The 23137-nt window shown below is 43.9% G+C and overlaps 1 protein-coding gene across 2 annotated transcripts; it reads right to left on the bottom strand.

Moving 5' to 3' along the window:
* Nucleotides 1–1845: 1845 nt before the first annotated feature.
* opn4a (opsin 4a (melanopsin)) lies at nt 1846–23137 on the bottom strand. Of its 2 annotated transcripts, XM_071473427.1 has the most exons (11): nt 22944–23137; nt 15427–15569; nt 14413–14546; nt 13010–13213; nt 12528–12699; nt 12171–12347; nt 9374–9481; nt 6751–6946; nt 6501–6665; nt 6014–6073; nt 1846–4542 (listed from the first exon to the last, which is right to left on the bottom strand). In XM_071473427.1, exons 1-11 carry the CDS (start codon nt 23097–23099, stop codon nt 4378–4380), a joined length of 1680 nt encoding a protein of 559 aa, XP_071329528.1. In that variant the 5' UTR covers nt 23100–23137; the 3' UTR covers nt 1846–4377. The 2 variants fall into 2 exon arrangements, with proteins under 2 accessions (XP_071329528.1, XP_071329529.1); XM_071473428.1 differs by lacking the exon at nt 1846–4542 and having other exon boundaries at nt 6014–6136.

The raw sequence follows: 23137 nt of genomic DNA, 5'->3' as shown, positions 1-23137 counted from the left end.
GCACATGATAAACCCTTACTTAGTACAGATAAGCTAACAGTCACAGCTTTTCACCACATGAGATTTGACAATGACTGACACCATTTCTACAGGTGTGATCGAAGGATTAGATGAAATCAGTCTTTACCTGTACATCAGCAGACTGCAGGTCTGACTTAGGACATGCTGGTTTAGTCCACCAAAGCTTATTTGTAAAGCTGAATTTAAAAATGGAAAAAAAAGATCTACAAATAATAACCTGCCTTCAGTGAGAACAGTGACAACCATCTCCTCAGTTTCAGACACTGGAGCTTCATCATCAGTCTCTTTCACTTCTGTTCCCCTGACCAGTTAAAACACTGTTATGTTCCTTTACCACTTTCTCAGTTGATCTCCTGCAAAAACACCTACATAATATGGTTTATTAACCATTTCCTGTAAAGCTTACTGATATGCTAAATTGTTTGCATGTAAGAATGCAGCTCTTTGCCTAAGTGACCCTCCATTGTCCTCATTGTCAGGGTTCTAATCTATTAAAACCACATCTGTTTGTTACCCACTGTTCCCTATTGGACTGTGATCAGTTCAGGTCATATGAAAAGATCATAGTGTTCCATTTTTATCCAGCATCAGAAAGATCAGGCAGCTGTCACTCAGGAGGTAGAGCAGAAGGTTGGTGGTTCGATCCCCAGCTCCCCCAGTCCACATCAAAGTGTCTTTGGTCTAGGGCACCGAACCCTCTGATGGCTGTTCCATCAGTGTATGAGTGTGTGAATGGTAGAAGCTCCATGTGTCGATGTGAGTACTGTATGACTGTGTGTGTGAATAGGCAGTGAGAGGAAGTGATCACACACAGGAGCTGCTGCAACTTTACATGAACTGAACTGCAGACTCATCCAATGAGCATACCAGGCTGAAAAACACATTATGTAGGTGGCCTGGTAGTTGAGTGGTTAGGGCGTGCACCATGTGTGTGCAAGACGCTCTTAGCAGGCAGTCACTGGTTCGACTCCCGACCGGCTCAACTCTTTCCTGCATGCCATTTCCCTCTCTCTACCCCTTTTCCTGTCAGTTTCCACTGCACTATAATAAAAGCACAAAAGCCCAAAAAAAAACCAAAACAAAATATTATGTGCACAGTCTAGAAAGATTTTTTGCAACTTGTAAAAATAAATAAACTATGTGTTCAGGATCACAATGGGGCACAAATATAAACCCATAGTTTATCTGCGTTAACTACAGCAGCTAAAATTTGGTCATAAACAATATTTGGCTTTTTAAGTTACTAAAAACTGCTGCTGCAAGGTTTAGTTTGACAACCCTCTGGGACAGTCATCTGTACCTGTTCACTTTGTTTAATGAGCAGTTTGATAGATATAAGCAGAGACCCTTTGTTCTTATCTGAGACCTTCTGAGGACATGGAGCTGTAGGAAGATGATGGCTCTTGTTTGCAGTAACTGTGTTTATTTACAACTAAATTATAAAAACAACACAAAAAGAAGAAGAGAGAAATGTCTTGTGTAGGGAGTGGGTGAGTAAGGATGCTGTGCTGTGAAAACAAAGAAAAACCACAAACTGCAGAGATGTGTGTGGTGACCAGGTCTGTGCTGCGCTGACTATACAGGGCACACCTTGGCCAGGTGTCCTTAGTACCTGCATCCTTGGAGAGAAACCACAGCAACGGAGCCTAGCAAGAACCGAGCAGATGGGATATCTGAGGCTCAGAGACCGGACTGAGGCTCAGAGACACAGACTGAGGCTCAAAGACAGAGACTAGACTGAGGTCCAATGTTATTAAAACCAGTCAGGGCCTTAATGTAGTGACTGATCAAGTGAATCCGCAGCGATGGAGCAGTGACGACATCCACAGTGAATACAAGATATTTATTTAGAAAAATAAATAAGAACAACACTGAAGTCAATGGAAGTACAAATCTACAGTAAACCATCTTCATTATCATCTTCATCATCAGAACACAAACAATACACAGGAACATCAAACACCTGCAGTTATATTCAGTATCATCAAGTTTAAAACTGGTGTGTGGAGACTTATAGCATGAGACTGGACTTGACTGTGGACTGGACCATCTCCATCAGACTCTAGAAGGACCCATTTATAGAACAGGTTTGTGTTACTTCTCTGGTTTAAAGGTTTGACAACAACTGAACTCATGAAGCCATCGAAGCAGCTGGATGTTGTGTTGGGGATCAGTAATCTGACCCTTTAACATCTGAAACATTTGGATTAAGGTTAGTTAATGGTTTAGTTTAGCTTCTTAAACAGTTTGTTTTAGGTTAGCTAAAGAAAACCCATAAAACAGATTAAACTTTCTTAACTTTGTCCAGTTCAGTCTTCAACTACACAGCTGGTTTGGTGATTAGTTAATCTGGATGTTTAGTGCCAGAGCAAACAACTCAACTGTCATCTGTTAATCTGGTTTAGTTCACTTCAGGTTTGTTGACTTGATGATGATGAAAACCTGTCGAGATTTGTGTTGAGTTGTATGTCTGTGTTCTGAAAATATTCTTTTAGTCTCTTTTCACACAGACCAACAGGTCAGAGCCACATTACAATCAACAGTGATATTTACCCCTGTACAAACACAACAGCATCACAACCACAGTCTACTACACAGCCCTTCAGCTAAATACATGTTAAATACGCAGCTAAGAAAAGAACGACTCACAAACAGAAAGAACAGCACAAAGTGAACAACAGCAGAACACAGGAAACATCAGAAACATCTTGTTAACAAAAGTGCATCTGCAGGTGTCAGAGCTGCAGGACTCTGACAGGAGAAAATCCTGCTGACTGGACCAGACCCAGGTATCATCAGCTCTGGATCCAGTGCAGAGACATGTCTGGGGAAACTGCTTGCCTAGCGTAGCTTACCGGAGGAGAACCTGTCTGACAGGATCTGCTCCTCCAGCAGCTGTGAAGATTCACAAAATCCTCATCCATCCAGACTAAGTGTCTACAGCAGTGTTCATTATTTAACTGTCTTGTTATATCATCTATACCAAAACCATTCACTAAGCTCCACCCACCCACCTGTTGCTACACCTGTCAGTCTTTCTGCTCTCACAGGTATTCAGTGATGGTGGCAGATTTAAAATAAAATCAAAATTCACTGTTTTTTTTTATTGGTCACTGATTTCAGACAGTCAACAAAAGCAGCCTCATAGAAACAGATTATACTGAACTGTCACAGATTTTATCAGCTAACAAGTTAATTAGTTTTGAATGAGTTATCTGAGACAGTTTCAGTTCTGTCACATGTCACATGTTTAAGATAAAAACTGTAAAAGAATCTTATTTACAGACTTTATGGCCACAAATATATCATGTTTAAAACTGATGCTATGCTAACAGCTGATGATCTGTCACCACATGAACACAGGGTCAGAACCAGAAACCACCACAGAGTCAGTCTTCCTCTGAGGCTCAGTGAGCAGGTGTTTGGTGTTTTGACCAGAGAACTCTCAGCAGAGAACAAAACAAAAAAATTAAAGCACAAACGAGAATACAAACAGGAGACCACACAGTTTCTAGAAAATTCACAAAATGTGCTGAAAAAAATCTTAACACAGTTGTTTCATATCAATAACAGGAGAAAAGGTCAGGTAAAGGGCTCAGGAGCTTCACCTGTGTCAGAGGAACTCACCTGGAGAGAAAAAACACAAAATACTAAGAGTCTGTCTTGAACATTGAGTCTGTTTACACCAGAGACCAGAAAGGATTTTCCTCTTCAACTTAAAGACAAAAAAACAGCAGAGATACTGACTTTAGTCCTGTAAAACATCATCTTCTGAATCAGTGTTAAAGATCAACTTAACACCAGTTCAACAGACCACCGTTCAGTGGTCTGACATCTTCCTGAATAATCATTTGATTACACTGATGAGGGACTGAGGTCTGACAAACCTGTTCTGTCTTAATCTGTTTTTAAACTTGATGGTTTGAATCAGGACTTAAAGCTAGGAAATCAACTGCGTGATCTTCAGTAGCTACAGCTGATTTTTCACTGTCTCAGATACTCAGGTAAATCGCTCAGGTAAATCAAAGTATCAGTTCAGTCCAAACCACCAGGTAACAAAAATGTTTCCAGCCTGAATGTCCACTGAGACAGAGGGAAGGAGGGAAGGAAGGAAGGAAGGAAGGAAGGAAGGACGGAAGTGTGTTGGAGTATAGAGGAGGTGTTAAGAGGCTCTTTAAGTGATGAAGATAAATTATTGTTTCACTGGTGAAAGTCTGACTCAGGCTCAGATCCATGTTGAGATGACGTCTGAACGCCATCAGAGATGTCACATCTAATGAGCTCCTCTGCCGGTGTCGTTCCTGACTGGATGTCTGCTGATGAGCTGGCTGCAAGTGATTGGCTGCTGCGGTCAATCTACCCAGACCCCGCCCCTGTGCTGTTGTTGACTGTTTTGGGGCGGGCAGTGCGTGAACCATTTCGCCCAATGGGAAGGAAGGGGCTGGACTCAGAGGTGATGACGATGCTCGGGATACGACCAGTCGTCCCTCTCATCACGTGTCCGTCTACTAAGTCCCCACCCTGTCAGACAGGAAATGATTTTATTTTGGTAATTATTTCTCTTTTAACTTGTTAATATGAGGAGACTGTGCCTGTCTTCATAAAGATCCATGTTGTTTTTCATCGTATACAAACTAAACTGACCAGAATGTAGATAAAACAAAGAAAGAGCAATAATTAATTATTGTTTTTAGCCATTCATGGTTGCAATAGAGTCACAGGAGTGCCATAAAAAAATAATAAAAATAAATGTGTAATTATAAAGATAAATAAACAAATATATTAACAATTAATAATTCTAATCATTTTCATTTTTCTGTATATATATATATATATATATATATATTTTTATAATATATATTTTTGCATTTAAATTTTTACATAATTTTTCTCATTCCTCTCCCTGTTGCTTTGTCTGATCCTTGAAGAGAAGTGAAGATGGTTTCACTCACTGTGGTGTCTGATTTATTTTAATTCAAGGAAAATCTGTGTTTCTGGATCAGACAGAGATTACCTGTTAACTGGAGACAACAACTCAGATATTAACACACTGCTTGACTTTCTCATCTTCATAATAACGAGTATACAGCTGAGCTAGCAGCTCTGTGAGTCTGTACTTTAAAGTAGAGCTTTCAGCTAAATGCTAACATTAGCTTCATAATCAAATACTTCAGTCTGGTTGTTTGTATGGTGTCATGCTTAAGTGAAACTGTGAGGCTTCACTTAAATATAATCAGTTATATCTGTTATCATAATATTGTAGTGATCAGGTTAATATCTTGTGGTCCTGTCTGATCATAACAAACCTTTAAAGGTCCATATTTAACTTCTCCTGTGGTTTATCTGAAGTGTTGATCTCCATCAGAAGATATATCTGTGGTTTTAAGAACCAAAAACCACCTCAGTGTAGTTTTACATCTCCTCTCTCAGGCTTCTCTCTGGAGCTCTAGTAACAACAGGTCAGTCAGCCAATCAGAAGAGAGGATCTGATCCTCTCTTCTGATTGGCTGACTGTTTTCTCACTGATCCAATAAAAATATAGCAGATTTCAGGTAAACCAAATCCAAATCCAACAGAAACCAAATCCTGCAAAGTTGAATGGTGGGTCCAGGTTGGCGGGGCTTGGGGTGGGGGTGAGGGCAGTGACTGCTTTGTTGTGACATCACAAAGTTGCAGAAGTCCTGACGGCTGGTTTTCAGGCTCAGTGTCTGAATACAGGCTGTGTGCATTTCTCTGTGGACTGAGGCTCTGATACTTTCACAGTATTAATATAGAACCTAGACCTGCTTTATAATCACAAACACATGGACATCTACCTTTAGACTGTGTGGAGCTTTAAAAAAACTCACGTCAGACATCTGTTGTGTGAGTAAAACCTTGTCTGTTCTTACATGATGAAGGTGTGTTTGTCTCAGTTTTCTTTACATTTGAAAATTCACTGCTTCTTGTGCTCTTATTTGTCATGTATAAATAAGCGACACACAGTACTCACGTTTGGGATGCTGCTGCGTTCACTGACTCCTGCCATGGAGAAATCAGTGTCATAGGATGTCTGGAAAACAAAACAAATAAGGCCATGATGATGATGGCCTCCTCTTCATCGCCTCCTGTCACACTAAAATCAAGAGAATTTTAATCAAATTTATCATCATCAGCTGAATTTTAATTAATGTCAGAATTCAGTCAAGAGAATTTTCACCCTGAGCAGATTAAAGAGCAGCAGATTAACATCAACACCCAGAATCATCATCATCATCATCATCCTCCCTGGATGTGATGAAGGTGAAATGTGTGTGGCCGTCCTCCTGTGGTGATCAGCTGTTTAATCCTCCTGCTGCCTGAAGCTCCACCTCCACAGTCATCAGCTCTAAGGTTTAAATCCAGACCCAGACCCCATCAGTCCTCCTGACATCAGTCCTCCTCTGATCACCCCCACCCCCCACCCCCCACCTGTGAGTGTTCCTCACAGGTGAGTTTACCTTTTCGAAGATCCCCGAGTCGTGGCTCTTCATCTTGGACTTGAAACTGGAGGAGGGTTTGAAGTCGGGGAGTTCAGTGGTGTCTCTGCTGATGTCACAGGAGACCTGGCGGCTCGCCGGTCTGGAGCCCATACTAGACAGATCAGCCTCAGTGTCAGTCAAACCCTGCACAGGAAGACACACACTGTGATACACACACACACACACACAAACAGAGGACACACGCCCTATCTTTCTTATCTGAGCGTACCGATTCACTGTCTGAAGCCGAGGAGAGGCGGGACTTGCCAGTGCTCTGGCGTCTGAACTGGCTGCTGATGTCGGAGGTCTGGCTGGTCACAGTGGAGCGGCGTGTCGACATGAAGCTGCTGCTGGTGGAGCGGAGATCACGAGGATGAACGCAGAGCAAGACGCCCAGACATGGGATGTACTTAGCTAATGCGATCCTGGAGAGAGATGGACATACCGACGGTTTCTGGTGGTTCCTGCAGGCCATGCCCGCTAAAGCTCAATCACAGGTGTGATTGTAAACCTTTAGCTGTTTCCACCTGCTTTCAGTCGTCATGCTAAGCTAGGCTAACAACACTCTGACTCAGTGAGGAACACAGAGGGGAACACAGATAACACAGAGGGGAACACAGAGAACACAGAGAGGAACACAGAGAACAGAGAGAGGAACAGAGAGAACACAGTGAGCACAGTGAGGAACAGAGAGGAACACAGAGAGGAACACAGAGAAGACAGAGAGGAACAGAGAGAACACAGTGAGGAACAGAGAACAGAGAGAGGAACACAGAGGGGACCACAGAGAACACAGAGAGAACACAGTGAGGAACAGAGAGGAACACAGAGAGGAACACAGAGAAGACAGAGAGGAACAGAGAGAACACAGTGAGGAACAGAGAACAGAGAGACGAACACAGAGGGGACCACAGAGAACACAGAGAGGAACAGAGAGAACACAGAGAGGAACAGAGAGAACACAGTGAGGAACAGAGAGGAACACAGAGAACAGAGAGAGGAACAGGAAGAACACAGTGAGGAACAGAGAGGAACACAGAGAACACAGAGAGGAACAGAGAGAACACAGTGAGAAACAGAGAGGAACGCAGAGAACAGAGAGAGGAACACAGAGGGGACCACAGAGAACACAGAGAGGAACAGAGAGAACACAGTGAGGAACAGAGAGAACACAGTGAGGAACAGAGAGAACACAGAGAGGAACAGAGAGAACACAGTGAGAAACAGAGAGGAACACAGAGAACAGAGAGAGGAACAGGAAGAACACAGTGAGGAACAGAGAGGAACACAGAGAACACAGAGAGGAACAGAGAGAACACAGTGAGGAACAGAGAGGAACACAGAGAACACAGAGAGGAACACAGAGAACACAGAGAGGAACACAGAGAGGAACACAGAGAACACAGAGAGGAACAGAGAGAACACAGTGAGGAACAGAGAGGAACACAGAGAACACAGAGAGGAACAGAGAGAACACAGTGAGAAACAGAGAGAACACAGTGAGAAACAGAGAGGAACACAAAGGAACAGAGAGAACACAGTGAGAAACAGAGAGGAACGCAGAGAACACAGAGAGGAACAGAGAGAACAGAGAGAGGAACAGGAAGAACACAGTGAGGAACAGAGAGGAACACAGAGAACACAGAGAGGAACAGAGAGAACACAGTGAGAAACAGAGAGGAACGCAGAGAACAGAGAGAGGAACACAGAGGGGACCACAGAGAACACAGAGAGGAACAGAGAGAACACAGTGAGGAACAGAGAGAACACAGTGAGGAACAGAGAGAACACAGAGAGGAACAGAGAGAACACAGTGAGAAACAGAGAGGAACACAGAGAACAGAGAGAGGAACAGGAAGAACACAGTGAGGAACAGAGAGGAACACAGAGAACACAGAGAGGAACAGAGAGAACACAGTGAGGAACAGAGAGGAACACAGAGAACACAGAGAGGAACACAGAGAACACAGAGAGGAACACAGAGAGGAACACAGAGAACACAGAGAGGAACAGAGAGAACACAGTGAGGAACAGAGAGGAACACAGAGAACACAGAGAGGAACAGAGAGAACACAGTGAGAAACAGAGAGAACACAGTGAGAAACAGAGAGGAACACAAAGGAACAGAGAGAACACAGTGAGAAACAGAGAGGAACGCAGAGAACACAGAGAGGAACAGAGAGAACAGAGAGAGGAACACAGAGAGGAACACAGAGAACACAGAGAGGAACAGAGAGAACACAGTGAGGAACAGAGAGGAACACAGAGAACACAGAGAGGAACAGAGAGAACACAGTGAGGAACAGAGAGGAACACAGAGAACACAGAGAGGAACACAGAGAACAGAGAGAGGAACACAGAGGGGACCACAGAGAACACAGAGAGGAACAGAGAGGAATAGAGAGAACACAGAGAGGAACACATAACACAGAGAACACAGTGAGGAACACAGAACTTGGAGCCTGTAACTGTCATACTTTTAGCTCAGTGAATCAATTTTCACTGTGACCTTCAGTTCTAATCTCTTTATCCTGCAGCTTTCAGTTCTCTCAACAATCAGTTGTCCTGTGTGTGTGTGTGTGTGTGTGTGTGTGTGTGTGTGTGTGTGTGTTTTCAGCCCAGTTAACAACAGATTAACTAAGCAGTGGTTCTCTCAGCTGAGCCTCTGATTGGATCGATCTTCTGACGGTTCACTGAGCAGGAGAACAGCTGATGGTCCAGTTTAAAGAACCAGTACATTATGAACTGGTTCCCACTGTAGGTACTACAGTGGGGAACAAATAAAACTGTTTAAACCTCCACAGTGACAGATGATGACAGGTGAGCAGTGCACCTGCAGGTGTACTTTCTACCTGTACTTTGGGTGTGTGATGGCATAGATGATGGGGTTGTGGATGGCTGAGGCCTTGGCGATGACGGCCGGAACAGAGTTCATGTAGGGAGTCAGCATGTCTGCATACCTGGAGAAGGAACACAGAGAACACAGTGAGGAACACAGAGAGGAACACAGTGAGAAACACAGTGAGGAACACAGAGAGGAACACAGAGAGGGACACAGTGAGAAACACAGTGAGGAACACAGTGAGAAACACAGAGAGGAACACAGAGAGGAACACAGAGAGGGACACAGTGAGGAACACAGAGAGGAACACAGTGAGAAACACAGAGAGGAACACAGAGAACACAGTGAGGAACACAGAGAGGAACACAGTGAGAAACACAGTGAGAAACACAGAGAGGAACACAGAGAGGAACACAGAGAGGAACACAGAGAGAAACACAGCGAGAAACACAGAGAGGAACACAGTGAGGAACACAGAGAACACAGTGAGGAACACAGAGAGGAACACAGAGAGGAACACAGAGAACACAGTGAGGAACACAGAGAGGAACACAGTGAGAAACACAGTGAGAAACACAGAGAGGAACACAGAGAGGAACACAGTGAGAAACACAGTGAGAAACACAGAGAGAAACACAGAGAGGAACACAGAGAGGAACACAGAGAGGAACACAGAGAACACAGTGAGGAACACAGAGAGGAACACAGAGAGGAACACAGAGAGGAACACAGAGAACACAGTGAGGAACACAGAGAGGAACACAGTGAGAAACACAGTGAGAAACACAGAGAGGAACACAGAGAGGAACACAGTGAGAAACACAGAGAGGAACACAGAGAGGAACACAGTGAGAAACACAGTGAGAAACACAGAGAGGAACACAGAGAGGAACACAGTGAGAAACACAGAGAGGAACACAGAGAGGAACACAGTGAGGAACACAGAGAGGAACACAGTGAGGAACACAGAGAGGAACACAGAGAGGAACACAGTGAGGAACACAGAGAGGAACACAGTGAGGAACACAGAGAGGAACACAGTGAGGAACACAGTGAGGAACACAGAGAGGAACACAGTGAGGAACACAGAGAGGAACACAGAGAGGAACACAGAGAGGAACACAGTGAGGAACACAGAGAGGAACACAGTGAGGAACACAGAGAGGAACACAGTGAGGAACACAGAGAGGAACACAGAGAGGAACACAGAGAGGAACACAGTGAGGAACACAGAGAGGAACACAGTGAGAAACACAGTGAGAAACACAGAGAACACAATGAGGAACACAGAGAGAAACACAGAGAACACAGTGAGGAACACAGTGAGGAACACAGAGAGGAACACAGTGAGAAACACAGTGAGAAACACAGTGGGGGACACAGTAAAGGACACAGTGAGAAACACAGTGAGAAACACAGTGAGAAACACAGTGAGGAACACAGTGAGAAACACAGAGAGGAACACAGTGAGAAACACAGTGAGGAACACAGAGAGGAACACAGAGAGGGACACAGTGAGAAACACAGTGAGGAACACAGTGAGAAACACAGTGAGAAACACAGTGAGGAACACAGTGAGAAACACAGAGAGGGACACAGTGAGGGACACAGTGAAGGACACAATGAAGGACACAGAGAGGACCACAGTGAGAAACACAGAGAGGAAAACAGTGAGAAACACAGCGAAGGACACAGTGAGGGACACAGTGAGAAACACAGTGAAGGACACAGTGAGGGACACAGTGAGAAACACAGTGAGAAACACAGTGAGGAACACAGTGAGAAACACAGTGAGGAACACAGAGAACACAGTGAGGAACACAGTGAGGAACACAGAGAGGAACACAGAGAGGAACACAGTGAGGGACACAGTGAGAAACACAGAGAGGGACACAGCGAAGGACACAGTGAGAAACACTGTGTAAAGGACACAGTGAGAAACACAGTGAGGGACACAGTGAGAAACACAGAGAGGGACACAGTGAGGGACACAGTGAAGGACACAATGAAGGACACAGAGAGGACCACAGTGAGAAACACAGAGAGGAACACAGTGAGAAACACAGTGGGGGACACAGCGAAGGACATAGTGAGGGACACAGTGAGAAACACAGAGAGGGACACAGTGAAGGACACAGTGAAGGACACAGTGAGAAACACAGTGAGGAACACAGTGAAGGACACAGTGAGGGACACAGCGAAGGACACAGTGAGGGACACAGTGAGAAACACAGTGAAGGACACAGTGAGGGACACAGTGAAGGACACAGTGAAGGACACAGTGAGAAACACAGTGAAGGACACAGTGAGGGACACAGTGAAGGACACAGTGAAGGACACAGTGAGAAACACAGAGAGGAACACAGCGAAGGACACAGTGAGAAACACAGAGAGGGACACAGTGAGAAACACAGTGAGGGACACAGTGAGAAACACAGAGAGGAACACAGTGAGAAACACAGAGAGGAACACAGTGAAGGACACAGTGAGGGAACCAGTGAGGAATACAGAGAATACAGAGAACACAGAGAACCGTGTTGCTGGTAGAAAGGACTCTATCGTCTGTTATGAATAAAGTTGGTTCAAAAAAATCCTAGTGCCCTAGTGGAAGGTGGCTCTGCTTTCCTAAGTCCTGAAGACATCTCCTTCACTTCTTTCCTCAGTTGAGGAGACAAGGTCAGACACTGTTGGAGTGCAGCACCTAGTGGACATTAGAGGAACTGCAGCTGGAGATTTCAACATCTGGATGGTGGCTGATTTAAAAGGTGACGTTAGTGACACAGTGAGCAGCTGTTTCATCTGTTTACCCGGCGAAGGCAGTGAGAGCGACAGTGGAGTACGGCGACCAGGAAATGACGTAGAGCAGGATGACAATCAGGGCGATCTTCGCCATCTTCCACTCGTTCTGCAGCCGGTGGAAACTCTTCACCGAGTCACGACCGCTGCTGTGACTATGAGTGCTGCCGCTGATCTTCCCCACAGCCCTACACACACACACACACACACACGCACACACACACACACACACACACACACACAGGTAAATGAAATGTTCCATTAATGGTACAATCAAAATTTTAACAAAGTTACTGTGTGTAGAACTTGTGATGAATCACACACACACTGAAAACACCACACACACACACACACACACACACACTCACTGGTTGGTGGTGCGGATGGCTCTGAAGATGAAGACATAGCAGTAGATGATGATGAAGAGCGGCAGGAAGAAGACGAAGATGAAGAGCAGCATGGTGTATGCTCGCACTGAAGGTGTGAAGGTCATGTAGTCCCACGTACAGGAAGTCAGCAGACCCTCTGGGACATAGGCACCTCAGGGGCGAGAGACACAGGCAAAGACAGAGAGAGCAAGACATAGACAGAGAGAGCTTTAGTCTCCTGTGATTCTCTAAAGTTTTTTTCTGCCTGAAAAAAAAAAAAAAAAAGTATCAAACAGGAAGTGAAATCAACTTAATATAAAACTTTATTAATTTATTTTATTATTAATTAATCAGACAATTAACCATCAGAGCTGTGAACACACTGCAGACAGAAAAACTGATGATCAATAACATCTACATTCAAACCTTCAAACTTAAAAAACTGACCAAACAGCTTTAGGTGTGTGTGTGTGTCTCCTCACTCCAGCCGAAGAATGGCGGCAGGCTCCACCCCAGAGAGTAGATCCAGGCGGCCATGAGGATGAGGAAGGCCCGTTTCCGTGACAACACACCGATTGAGGTCAGAGGTCGCGTGATGACGAAGTACCGGTCGATGGCAATGACCATTAGCGTGATCATGGAGCAGATCCCGAAGAGAGCGCCACAGAAGGCGTAGAGCTCACAGCCTACAGACAGACGTCATTTATCTGATGGAGCTGGATGATCTACAGTGTTCAGTGTAAACATCTCATCAACAAAAACCTGGGGACAGGTGAACCTGAACTGTATGCAGCGTATGATGATGGTCAGGCAGCTGTCTCTGGATCACTGTGACACTGAAGGAAACTTAAAAACAGCAGGAATCTGAATGGAGTTCTGCAGGTAGAAGAAGTGGTTTCTAGGAGGAAGAATGGATCTTTGTGATGCAGGGACAGTATGTGGTCGTGTGTGTGTGCGTGCGTGCATGTGTGCGTGTATAGAAACAGAAATACAGTAAATGTTTTAGAATATTTTTATCTGATCCTCTCTTCTGATTGGCTGACTGACCTGTTGTTACTAGAGCTCCAGAGAGAAGCCTGAGAGAGGAGATGTAAAACTACACTGAGATGGTTTTTGGTTCTTAAAACCACAAATATATCTTCTGATGGAGATCAACACTTCAGATAAAACAATGTTAAAATGTGGAGTTTTGTCTTTTGTTTCTTTCACACCAACTTCACTTCACTGTGTTCTTCACTTTAAACTCAGCCAGACATAATCACCATCAGCTGCTTGTCTTCTCTCTCTCCATAAAAACCCAGTGAACTCGTCTCTGTCATATTAAAATGACCTCGGAGCGTCTCTGAGACAGAGGAGGATCCACTCTAATGTTCTTTCTGAGCCATTTTCATTACAGTGATGCTGGGAAATGAAAACCTCTGACAGAGTGAAGGTCAGATCAGATCTTCACTTCCTTCATTAAAGAAACGTTTCAGTCAGAACCCACCACTGCTGCTGGGAAGTCACTGATGGCTCTATGATCAATACTGATCAATAAATATATTTCCTACATAATGGTAATCATCTGGAGCATATTTAGTAGGTTCTCTGACTCTTTAACAAGCATCAGTGTTGATCCTGTTTCCTCACAGGTGATAAAAGTCCTGCTCTGACACAGGACAGGTATAAACTACTGACTCTGCTCCACCACCACAAGCCAAACATCAGTGAGTCAGCTGACGGCTCTACGCCTGACGGCTCTACGCCTGACAGCTCTACGCTAGCTCTACAGCTGACGGCTCTATGGCTGACAGCTCTATGGCTGACGGCTCTACAGCTGAGCTCAGTGTTGTGTGTCAGTGTGTGTTGTTTGTCAGTGTTGTGTGTCAGTGTTGTGTGTTGGTACCTTTCTCTCCAAAGATCCACCTCTTGTTCATGCTGGTGGTGAAGAAGATCGGTGTCTGAGTGACGCACATCAACAGGTCTGTGATCGCCAGGTTAATGATGAACATGTTGGCTGGTGTCCGGAGGCTGCGGCTCCTGCAACACACACACACACACACACACACACACACACACACACACAGGTGTGAACCGACCACTGATGCTGTTGTTGTTCTGGTTCTGGTCTCTAAATCCCTCATGCCGTCATTAGTCCAGACTCTGTGACTCATCAGGTTCTGGGACGTGATCTGGATTCAACCACACGTGGTTTTTATCAGGTTGACAGAATAAATATGTTGGTGATGTACAGAGTGACACTACTGACTGTGTCTGAGGTCTGGTTCATTCAGACCCTGAAGATGCTGTTTCTTCAGGGTCTCTCTAACTCTTTAACTTCAGGTGATCACATGGTCACAGACCAGCAGGCGTCAGGACGATCTGAGGACAGAGTCCACTCTGGTTTAGAGGACATGGAAAAATCACTTAGTGCTGCCTCAGTTCTAAAATTAACATGTGATCAATGGGACCTCCATCGTGGATCAGGATCTCATGAAGGATCAATACCTGCCCCATAAACGCTGCGATCAATATGTGGGTCCAACGGGTCTGAAGAGCAGAGGCTTTGTCAGAACAAAGAGTCTGTGTTTGAGATAAAGACGTTTTCTGTTGTGATTAAAGATTCAGGTCCTGATCCTCATCACAGAGGAAGCTGAGCTAAAACCCCCATAGTCCATTACATCAGTCTGAGTGAGAGAGCAGCTGTCAAATCAGTCCCCTCTCAAACTCAGACCCTGAGCTGGTTCCTCCTTTCAGTGTCTGAGAGTCAGAATCAAACTGTGTGTGTATGTGTGTTCAGGAATAAAACACTGATTGTTTTCAATGTTTGTATTTCATTTAATCAAACATCTTTATTGATTATTATTATTATATTATTAAAAGACATGTGACCGAACAAGGAAATCAGAGACGGTCTCACCTGCTGAAGGCATAGATGACCAGGAAGTTGCCGACCATACCGGTGATGCCGATGGCAAGGATGACGGAGCCGATGGTGTAGTGGGCATGGTCAGGAACATCCACCGTGGGGAAGGGGTACGGGGCCTTGGGCACCATCGCCACCTGGAGGATAGAAAACAGAAATACATGAAACATGTCGATGCTGCAGGTCAGTTTTACCGCCTTCAGTGAAACCAGCGTTTCCTCTGACTGAGATCAGACTGTGACGAAATGTGACCTTTAACTCAACGGGTCAAACGTCAGTGGATGAAGATGCCCAGATGTTAGGAAAAAACAGATGTTACTGTTCCCCAATTTAAAATTCTTTCCATGTTTATCATGTGATATGATTGAAAGCTCCAGAGGAGCTTGGACCTTAATACCAAATGTTTTCCTGTTCATCATGATACATTCAAACCATTTAAACCAATCAAATATTAAAGTTGTCCCTTATATGAACAGATGAAAAACAGGAAGTATAAGGTTGCCATGGATACAGTGACATCTCAGTGAGCCTATAGGCTCTTTGTGCAGTGTTTCATGATGTACAGACTGTCACTGAATCACTGTGACACTGAAGGAAATGTAAAAACATGAAGATCCTGAATGAAGTTCTGCAGGCAGAGAAATGTCTCTTGGACGTTTCATCACCGTGGAGATAATCACACTGAAACTCGGTGTGTCCTTCACGTCTGTGTTCAGCTCTGACTGAGGAACAGTCAGAAGACAGAACCAACTTACAGAGACCAGATGAGCACAAACACATTAGGGTGGGGCAGTCAATCAACAAGGTGGGAAACAGGACAAAGACAGGAAGTTAATTAACTTCAGATACTCAAGGGAGTCTTTCAGTGATATCTCACCTGTATGCACCTGTACCTCCTACAGCTGAACCTTTCACAAACCAGAATCACCCATAGGTCAGTTAAATAAAAATGAAACTGTCCACTCTGCAACTATGAAACTATTTCACCTTCAGTAACATTTAGTGAAACTTAAATATTCAGAGTTTGCAGTTTGAGTTTAAAGCTTGAGCCTGGTCACTGTATTAAAGCTGAAGTGACATGAAACTATAAGGAGATTAAAAATCTGTCATATCACTGACATTATTATTCAACACAGTGAGAAACGGTCACATCCACAGACTCACTAATCACCAACCACCAGCCCTAATTCCTCCTGAAACCCTGATATCTCCACAAGTCTCTGTTTCTCATTAACCCCCCCCCCCCCCCCCCCCCCCCCCCCCGGTATGTCTCACATCTCTTCATCCTGACTCCCCGTTGCCACGTTAACAGAATAAATTAGTTCACTGCCATCAGAAATATGAGGCTCAGCTATTCACAGACAAGGTCAGTCAGAGGATCAGTCCGATTAATGAGACTGAAAACAAATGAGCTGTAATAATATTATTAAAAATCCTATGGACCCTGGCATTACAGTGCACTCCCACTATCACCAGACCCTCTACATGAACTCCCTGCACACACTCATGAATCACATGTACTCACACTTGGTGTTTTAAAATACTTTACACACTGCAGCACGTTAATCACAGTCACCTGTACAAATGTAAAACACAAATATTCACTGAGAATCAGTTATATTATAATCACATATTATAATCAGTGATATTACTATAAGTTATATTATAATCTAATTATATTATATTATAATCAGTTTGAACCGAGAGTAAAATCTACAAGGTTCTTTTTCTGTGTTATTACATAACGACTGGAGAAGTGACAGAGATCATCATGAGGTGATGTGACGTCATCTCTGTTCGAACCATCACTGACGTATCACAGTAACAGAAGAAGAGATAAGATGATCAACCATCACTTCAAAAACATCATGAAACTAATTTTCACCAAACCTACAGTCATGTAAATGTTTCTGGGCTGCTGTGGGTTCAGCGTGTTGCCATGGTTACAGAGTCTTAAACACAACATGTCATGACATGTGTAATCTAACTCAAACAAAACCACTTGTGCATTAAACAGTTTAACACACACCATCCAGCCAATCAGAGAACAGTATCAGTGTGGCTCTGGTGTGATGCTAATGCTTCACATCTCCTGCAGTGACCCATGAAACCAGATCAAACGCTGCAGTCACATCAGTGACATCTGCTTTGAATGTGTCAGTGTGTGTGAAGCTCTTCAGCTCAGTCAGCTTTAAAACCACATGAAGGATGTGCTGACAGTGATGGAGTCTGGCCGTGATGGAGTCCGACAGTGATGGAGTCCTACTTGTGTTGACAGCCGAGCTAATACAGCAGGAAACAAACACATCCACCTGACTGCAGCCTGAGAATCAGCAGGAAACTACAACACACCACTGACTCAGGCCGAATTTCTGGACACAGCTGTTTGTTTGTGCACAGGCTGACCTTTGAACCTGTTGACCTTTGAACAAAACACTGAGCCTCAGATAAGTGAGTCATGTTCTGTGTTTTTGAAGCTACTGGATGAGAACAGAACAATAATATGACTGGATTCAATGACAGAACCTCATTAAAGCAGCTGGAGTCAATACTTTATAAGAGCAATGTAACAAGCACGAACATGAGTCAACACTGTACCACCAACTTCACGTTCCACCAACTTCACGTTCCATCAACGTCACGTTCCACTTCTTACATTAGATATACACATGAATTAAAATGTTTTGATATCATATAGCTAATGTGAGTGGTGAAACTAAGCCACGCTCAGTGGCAAACAGCCTTTATCATATGGCTAACAGTCATTAGCATATGGCCGCACCAGAGAGGGACAATGCTCATCACATCAGTTGCTGTACTTAAGTGTAACGTTATGGCGTGAACTATATGTACAATTCACTTCAGTAGAGTCACAGTGCTACAGCACATGGCACAGGTGTATTTAGGAACAGGTGTACTCATTACATGTTCAAATCCACTTTTGTTATGTTACATAAGGAAAAACAGTCACTGATCCAAACACATGGTTGAACAGGGTTGTACTTAGTCTCTTAATTGTTTTAATGTAACATGCAGAAAACCAGAAAACTTTACACCTAGCTGGAGGTCCATCTAGTGGCCATTAGAGGAACTGCAGCTGAACACATTCGAACTCTAAACAGGAGCTTTGTATCCAAACATTCGTCTCGTCCTCTGGGATCTGATTCTTTCAACAGATAAATCTAAAATTTAATCTCCTGTCTGGTTCATTAGAGACAGAAGTAGGTTCCAAACTGTAGAGGATTACTGAGAGACAGTGGAAATGAGCAGTAAGGCTCTAACACTGCAGAGTTCAGGGTTCAGATCAACTACATGTTCCCTCTGATGGAGCTGGGAGACCCTACGCTGTTCCTGCAGTCTGTGGTTCTGACTATAACCTCATTGTTAAAATGTTTTCCATCTCGTCAGCACTCACTTTTGTTATTTTGCCACAAGGTCACAAATCTGTCAGCAGATGAGCTGAGGCACGTGGAGGCAGCGTGGCCTGACACAGAGGATTCAGAGCTTCATCCCCTGCTGCTGCGTCTCACTTGGTCTGATCGTTAGGCAGTCTCAGTCTCCCTGACGGGTCCAGGTTGACCATGCTTGTCCTCTGTCCTCTGCTTCCTCTGGGCCTCAGTTACTGAACTGAAGGTCATGAGTCTTTTAATCTGCTGGTTTTCTCAGATTGATTTTAACTCCAAAAAATAATTTTCTACTCAAATCTGTCAAACCTTTGATTTTCCCTTTAAATGTGAACACCTCCCCCATTAAAATAATCCAATGCTTCCAATGACGCTCAGAAAAACACATGAACATTATAATCACATAATCTCCTGTGTGAAGCTGAAAACACAAACAGCTGTGAAAATAAAACATTAGCATCTGAACAGTTCGACCACAAACACTACAGAGACACAACCTGACACACACGCACGCACACACACACACACACACACACACACACACACACACAGTCCTCTGTCTAAATTAAAAGCAGTCATGTTGTTAATGTTAATTTTAACCTCTTTATCTCAGTCACAGCTGCAGCTAATGATGATTATTTATTGATTATTAGATTATCAATGAGTCAAGTTTCTGTTGATGAAACATCAGTTAATGTTCAAACCACAGTGTTCATCTTGACTCTGTGTGAAAGTCAGACTGTTGTCAGAAACAGTCAGTGTCAGGTGTTGTCACTCTGTCCTACAGCTGTGTGTGTGTTATGTGTCTGTGTGTCTGTGTGTATGTGTGTGTGTGTGTGTGTGGGTGTATGTGTGTGTGTGTGTGTGTACACTTGTACTTGCTACATAGTAAGGACCAAAAAAAGTATTTTACTAACAGAGTGAGGACATTTTGGGAAAGTGAGGACATTTTGGCCGGTCCTCACTTTTTGAGACACCTTCAAATCACATGTTGAGGGTTAAGACTTGGTTTTAGAGTTATGGTTAGAATTAGGTTTAGGTTAAGGTCAGGGTCAGGGTCAGGGTTAGGCTCTCAGGTGTGATGGTTAAGGTTAGGGTAAGGGGCTAGGGAATGTATTATGTCAATGAGTGTCCTCACAAAGATAGAAGTACAAGTATGTATGTGTGTGTGTGTGTGTGTGTGTGTGTGTGTGTGTGTGTGTGTGTGTGTGTCCTCTTTTCATCAGTCAGCCTTGAAAGCTTCCCACACCACAGCTGACTGAATCGCTGCATCACATGACAACCATCGACATTTACTGTGTGTGTGTGTGTGTGTGTGTGTGTGTGTGTGTGTTCATGGTCTCTTACACAACAGGAATTACAAAACTGATTCAGGTCAGTGTTTGAATCTCACACAGATCAATAACTTCTCCCTGGCTCCTGCAGCCATTAATAAAAACCAGAAGAAGAAGAAGAGATCTCTGATCTGTATCATCATTACATCCTGAACCACCTGACCTGTCCAGTGGTCACAGTCCACTGACTGAATCATTCCACAGACAGAATTTATTTTAGGTTTTTACTTTAAAATAAATCAGTCTCCACATATTTTCTGCTGGTCTCTGTCTGCAGTAGAAGATCTTTGTTGAACACAGAGTGTGAGGAGCTCTCAGTGTTGAACCAGACCAAGGCTGAAATCCCTGTTTACCACAGACTGATCGATACTTATCTTAATGTTTTCTGCTGAACAACTCCAACAACACAACAACAGCAGAGGTCATGACACAATACTATCTGCTAACAATGCCACCATGCTGCAGTTTAGAGATGATTCATCCCAGGTTACTGCTACAATACAGTTGAGTCTGTTACAGACGCTGCAGTGAACAAGGTGGAAACATGAATGTTTGTACATGTTCATGGAAAATGATGAACCAACAGTCGGACCGACTGACCAACAGCCAGACAAACTGACCAACAGCTGGACAGACTGACAACAGCCAGACAGACTGACCAACAGTCGAACCCACTGACATACGGTTGGACAGTGAAGATTATTGTTATTATTAGTGAAGATTATCCTGCTGAACAAAACCTGTCAGGATCAGACACTGTTGATTATTTTTTCTAATCATCCAAAACACAACGGAAAAATTCTATTGGCTGTTTGTGGAGGGAACCAGGTGATGATGACTTCAGGGTTGGACTACAAACAAAATTGAGCACAATCAGATCTGAGCGTAGTCATATGAACACTCATGTCTGACTCCATCTTCTTCAGCTGCTTCTGTGTACCCAATCATCTTTGACCAGCAGCTACAACAGGAAACAACCATGGTCAATACTAGATAAAACAACGCATTTTCAAATATGATACAGACAACAGTTGATACTCTTTGTCTCCATTTGTCCCAGCTTTTACTTTGAAAGTAGTAGGGAGGGTCTAAGAGGTCAAACTGATCACATGACACTGTACTCTAAAGAGTGAGCTGGTCATTGTTGACCCCCTCCCAAAGTCCAGTCTTTAAATAGTCTTCTAGAATCAGATGTTTTTCTGTCTGTCATTTAAAAAACTGTGGAAAGTTGGCCTGACACTGAACCAGAGCTGGCAGCTTCAGCAGCTTTATAAACCCACACATTCATCCATGTTCCATCAATACAGCATTTGCAGATGCATGGATGGACGTTCTGAACAAGACGTCAATATGTGTTTGTTCAACAACACACAGCTGCCAGCTAATACACAGTCAAGACTAGACACACAATATGATACTCAGGAAGGAATGTGGATGCTCCATTATCATCCTCCTGCAATCAGCTGAACATCCTGCAGGTCTGTGTTTGACCTCGCCACTGGAAGAGGAAATAAAGTCGACCTTTCAGCTATGAAGTGTGACGTCAGCACAGCTCCAAGGTGTCGGTGGAGCAGAGAGATAAAGGAGGAACTGACTCCTGCCTCCATTTATCTGTGTGTGTTCACACCTGATGTGATTCACACAGTTCATCTTTTTTGTCTTGTGCAGCTGTGTGTGAAGTCATGTGTGTGTTTACAGGACCAGCTTGTGTGACTTCACAGACACAGACACACAAACAGCAGCTTGTCTGATGAAGCAAACAAAGCCCTCAGAGGAGGAAAGCTGCATTCAAGCATTTCATGCTGATGCATCCAAGAGACACACTGTACTGTCAGCTTCCCCCGTTAACCCCTGTTACCCCCCGTTACCCCCCCTGTTTCTGTCTGTCAGTGAGCTCAGTATAATGAAGAGCTGAACAGCAGATATTGTGAGATGAGTCTTGATTTCAGTGTGAATGGTCATTTTTTCATTTTCACTGATGATGTGATTTTTGTTCCTCTGTGTCTGGAGAACATGTAGAACATGTATCTGGAGAACATGACGTGTAGAACCACAACACTTCATTTATGGTCTGTTGTGACACAAAAAACTGCAGCTCCTGTGATTTGGACATTGCACTTTGTCTAATTGTGATTTTGACAATATTTCAACTGATTCCTCAGCCCCAGTACAACACATAGTGAATGCTGTGATTGTCTGTGAATATTCAGTTTCCAGGCTCCTCATATGCAGAGCTGCAAGCTCACAGCAGAATTACAGCTCAAACATGACCACATTCATGCCGTCACTGTGAAATGAAACCTGTTATTTATTCCTGTGTGTTGATGCTGTGACGCTCCACCTTATTCTCTGCTGTTCCCAAAGTGAAACAGGTCATTAAAGTTTTATTAGCTGATCAGTAGGAGCCACCGTTAATTAATACAGGACAGATGCAGCTAAGGGAACAGCAACAAACCAACCTCACTGACAAAATGTGTTTTTGATATTTATTTACTTATTGCCAACAGCAGATGGAGAAACAGTGAAATCTGTTCACTGTTCGTCCTCATTTAAATGATTATAGAAGCTTTTCTTATTTCAGCAGGATCCACTGTTTGTTTATAACCTGGACAGTTACCAGATGTCAGAAACATTATGGTCTGTATTTACTGATAAGAATGTAAATATTAAATTGCTCGTGTTTTCAATGGAGTCTGGTGACAGACTGACAACATCAGGGAGCCGAGTCCAGGCCTACAAACTGTGCAGCACAATAAACTGAAAAGTTACTCACCGTTACGGCGGCCGAGGCGGGAAGCTGGAGCTCCACTGCCCGGTAAGCATCCACCGCCGAGCCGTTGCCGCTCCACGCAGGCGCCGCTGACAGCTCCACGGTCTCCAACGACCGGTTCTGCGTGGACCGCAGCAGTGCGCTCTTCCCGCCGTTCATAGTCCCCCGCCTCCTGGCCCCCCTCACACACTGTCTGC

The sequence above is a fragment of the Trachinotus anak genome, unplaced genomic scaffold (genome assembly GCF_046630095.1).
Source record: "Trachinotus anak isolate AG129_WGS33_773 ecotype Australia unplaced genomic scaffold, CSIRO_AGI_Tana_v1 ptg000052l, whole genome shotgun sequence".
Classification (NCBI taxonomy): domain Eukaryota; kingdom Metazoa; phylum Chordata; class Actinopteri; order Carangiformes; family Carangidae; genus Trachinotus; species Trachinotus anak.
This window is presented reverse-complemented; position numbering and strand designations above follow the sequence as displayed.